The following is a 2500-nucleotide window of genomic DNA, read 5'->3' as shown; positions in this document are numbered from 1 at the left end:
AGTAACTCTTTAGCAGTCACAAAACACGCGGTGACTCTTAACTTATAATAAAAAAAAGAAGAAAAAAAAAGTAGACAGAAGGTTCGTCAATTCACCTGCTTTCAAAAATCTTTTTTTTATATGCTATTAGTTGAACTTAGAGATTTTTTGGAATTCCCTGCAGTATCTTATTTAGAGAAATACGGATTAGAGGATTGGTGATCATGGACGCAGTAGATTAGTTCTGAATTGACGAATCTGTGATATAACGCCAGCATGAGAAGAGTAACTTAATTAAAAAATAATAAAATATAGTTGATAATCATTAGAATATATGGCACAATTTCCTGACAGAGATGCTGTGGTTTCAGTTAATATCTCTGCAATATATCAGATTTGGAAACTTTTTTTTTAATTAATAAGAAAGTTCTCTATGCTGACGCTATCACCTCCGAGCATCACACCCTACCCATTTCCCCCCAGCCAAAAAAAAAAAAAAAAAAAAAAAACGCGTGTCTCTGGCAACCAAGGGAAATCATGCTTGTTTCGAGATTTTTTGATTTAGCAATCTTTTTGGCCAAGGCTCCAGTGATAATCTTAGAAAAAAAATAGCAAAAAAGAAAATAAAAAATAACCAACAAAAGTCAAAGATAGATTGATTGTCACTGAAGCTCTTGCAACACCCAATGAACCTTACAGTATAATTGCACACTGTACAGACACGGTGTAGAGTCTAGGCAACCACTACCGTTGGACGCTATGAGGAATGTATATAGAACAGTAGTCAACCTTATGAAATCAGTGCATTTAGGTCTTTTTTTGTTCATGGATCCAGAAATTGGTTTGGTGAATGCACGCTGTTTTTTACCACTCTGCCAGGCTGCCGCTAAGTTGCCTAGGTCATATCTAGACCCGAATACTTCATCTATTTTCATTTTTATTTTTTTTAGAGAAGAAGAAAATCATTTTAAAATGATAAATCTAATGCTTCGTTATGTAACTAACTACTTCGCTGTTTTTCTCTTTTTTTTATTGTATCTATGTATATATCTAATTGCAAATTTAACCAGTTTTTATAAACAGTCATTCTGATAATAAAACAGTTATATGCACAAAATCTTATAAGAAAATAAAGCTTGTAACTTTAATGTATCATACATATATTATATATATATATATATATATATATATATATATATATATTATATATATATATATATATATATATATATATGTGTGTGTGTGTGTGTGTGTGTGTGTGTGTGTGTGTGTGTGTGTGTGTGTGTGTGTGTGTGTGTGCATAAAAATATCTCAGTAGAGAAAACAAGACACCGCATCCTCCCAGCAAGTCAAATTGGAAAAAGAAAAAAATAGAGAAAAGTTCAGTCCCTACATCCGTCCCTTCCGTCGGTCGCACCAAGCTCACCCGCACCTTCCCTGCCACAGGGGGTGACGCGACCAGGCCCCGCTGAGCTGACCAGGGGTTCTTCGCGGCAGTCCCTGAGCGGCACCATGTCCTCCAGGGGCGGCTCACCCACGGAGGACACCTCGAGGCTTATCATGAGCGAGACGCCTATTCCCGGAGGTTCTCCCAGCCAGCAGCGCCGAGACTCTCAGGGTAAGTGTGGTCCTCGAGGCGAGTGAGGGGAGAGGGCACTGGCTGAGTGAGGGGAGAAGTGTCCCTGTTTTTTTTTTTGTCTGTGGGTTTTGTGAGTGTGTAAATAAGCCTTTTTTATCTAATGGAGTAAGTCTGTGGGTTTTGTGAGTGTAAATAAGCTTTTTTTATCTAATGGAGTAAGTCTGTGGGTTTTGTGAGTGTGTAAAAGCCTTTTTTATCTAATGGAGTAAGTCTGTGGGTTTTGTGAGTGTGTAAATAAGTCTTTTTTATCTAATGGAGTAAGTCTGTGGGTTTTGTATTTGAGAGTAAGTAAAGAAGCAGTGAGAGAGTAACTATGAATACGTTTGTCTGATTAAGGGAATAACTCGGTGGGTTTAATTTTTTGTCTGAGTGAGAGAGGAAATGTGTGGTTTTATTTGAGAGTAGCTCTGTGGGTTTTTGCGTTAGTGAGCGAGTAAATATACATGTGTAACAGAGTAAGTCTGTGGGTAGGTATGTGTGTAAGTATGTGTGTGTGTCCGAGTAAATCTTGTTTTATGTGGGAGAAAAAAATATTTAAATTTTTTTTATCTGCGTGAAATTGCAATACTGTTGCTTAGGTTAGATGGTACATACTGTCTAAATGCTGAGAGCTGATATGCCTGTATTTTTTTGACTGAGGAAGTATTTGTTTGACTGAGAGAGTAATTGTGCATGTGTTCGTCTGAGTAAAAAGTAAAATCCACGGCTGTAAGTTTTTGTGTGCGCGAGAGAGTAGATATGCATATATGTCTGAGTAAAAGACTAACTTGGTGGATGTAAATGTTTGTGGGAATGAGACTCTTCATTTACCTACTTATGACAGTAACTATGTGGGTGTAAGTTTTTATGCAGGTGAGAGAGTGACAATTAAATCATTTTCCT

The 2500-nt window shown here is 37.0% G+C and overlaps 1 protein-coding gene across 1 annotated transcript in view; it reads left to right on the top strand.

The window, feature by feature from the left end:
- LOC119597458 (synapsin-like) overlaps window positions 1-2500 on the top strand; it is a 74934-nt gene that overhangs the window by 65924 nt on the left and 6510 nt on the right. Inside the window, exon 17 of the mRNA XM_037947032.1 lies at window positions 1426-1597. Coding sequence (XP_037802960.1) covers window positions 1426-1597 — 172 coding nt within the window. The remainder of the gene's footprint in view (window positions 1-1425; window positions 1598-2500) is intronic.

The sequence above is a fragment of the Penaeus monodon genome, chromosome 39 (genome assembly GCF_015228065.2).
Source record: "Penaeus monodon isolate SGIC_2016 chromosome 39, NSTDA_Pmon_1, whole genome shotgun sequence".
Taxonomy (NCBI): domain Eukaryota; kingdom Metazoa; phylum Arthropoda; class Malacostraca; order Decapoda; family Penaeidae; genus Penaeus; species Penaeus monodon.
This window is presented reverse-complemented; position numbering and strand designations above follow the sequence as displayed.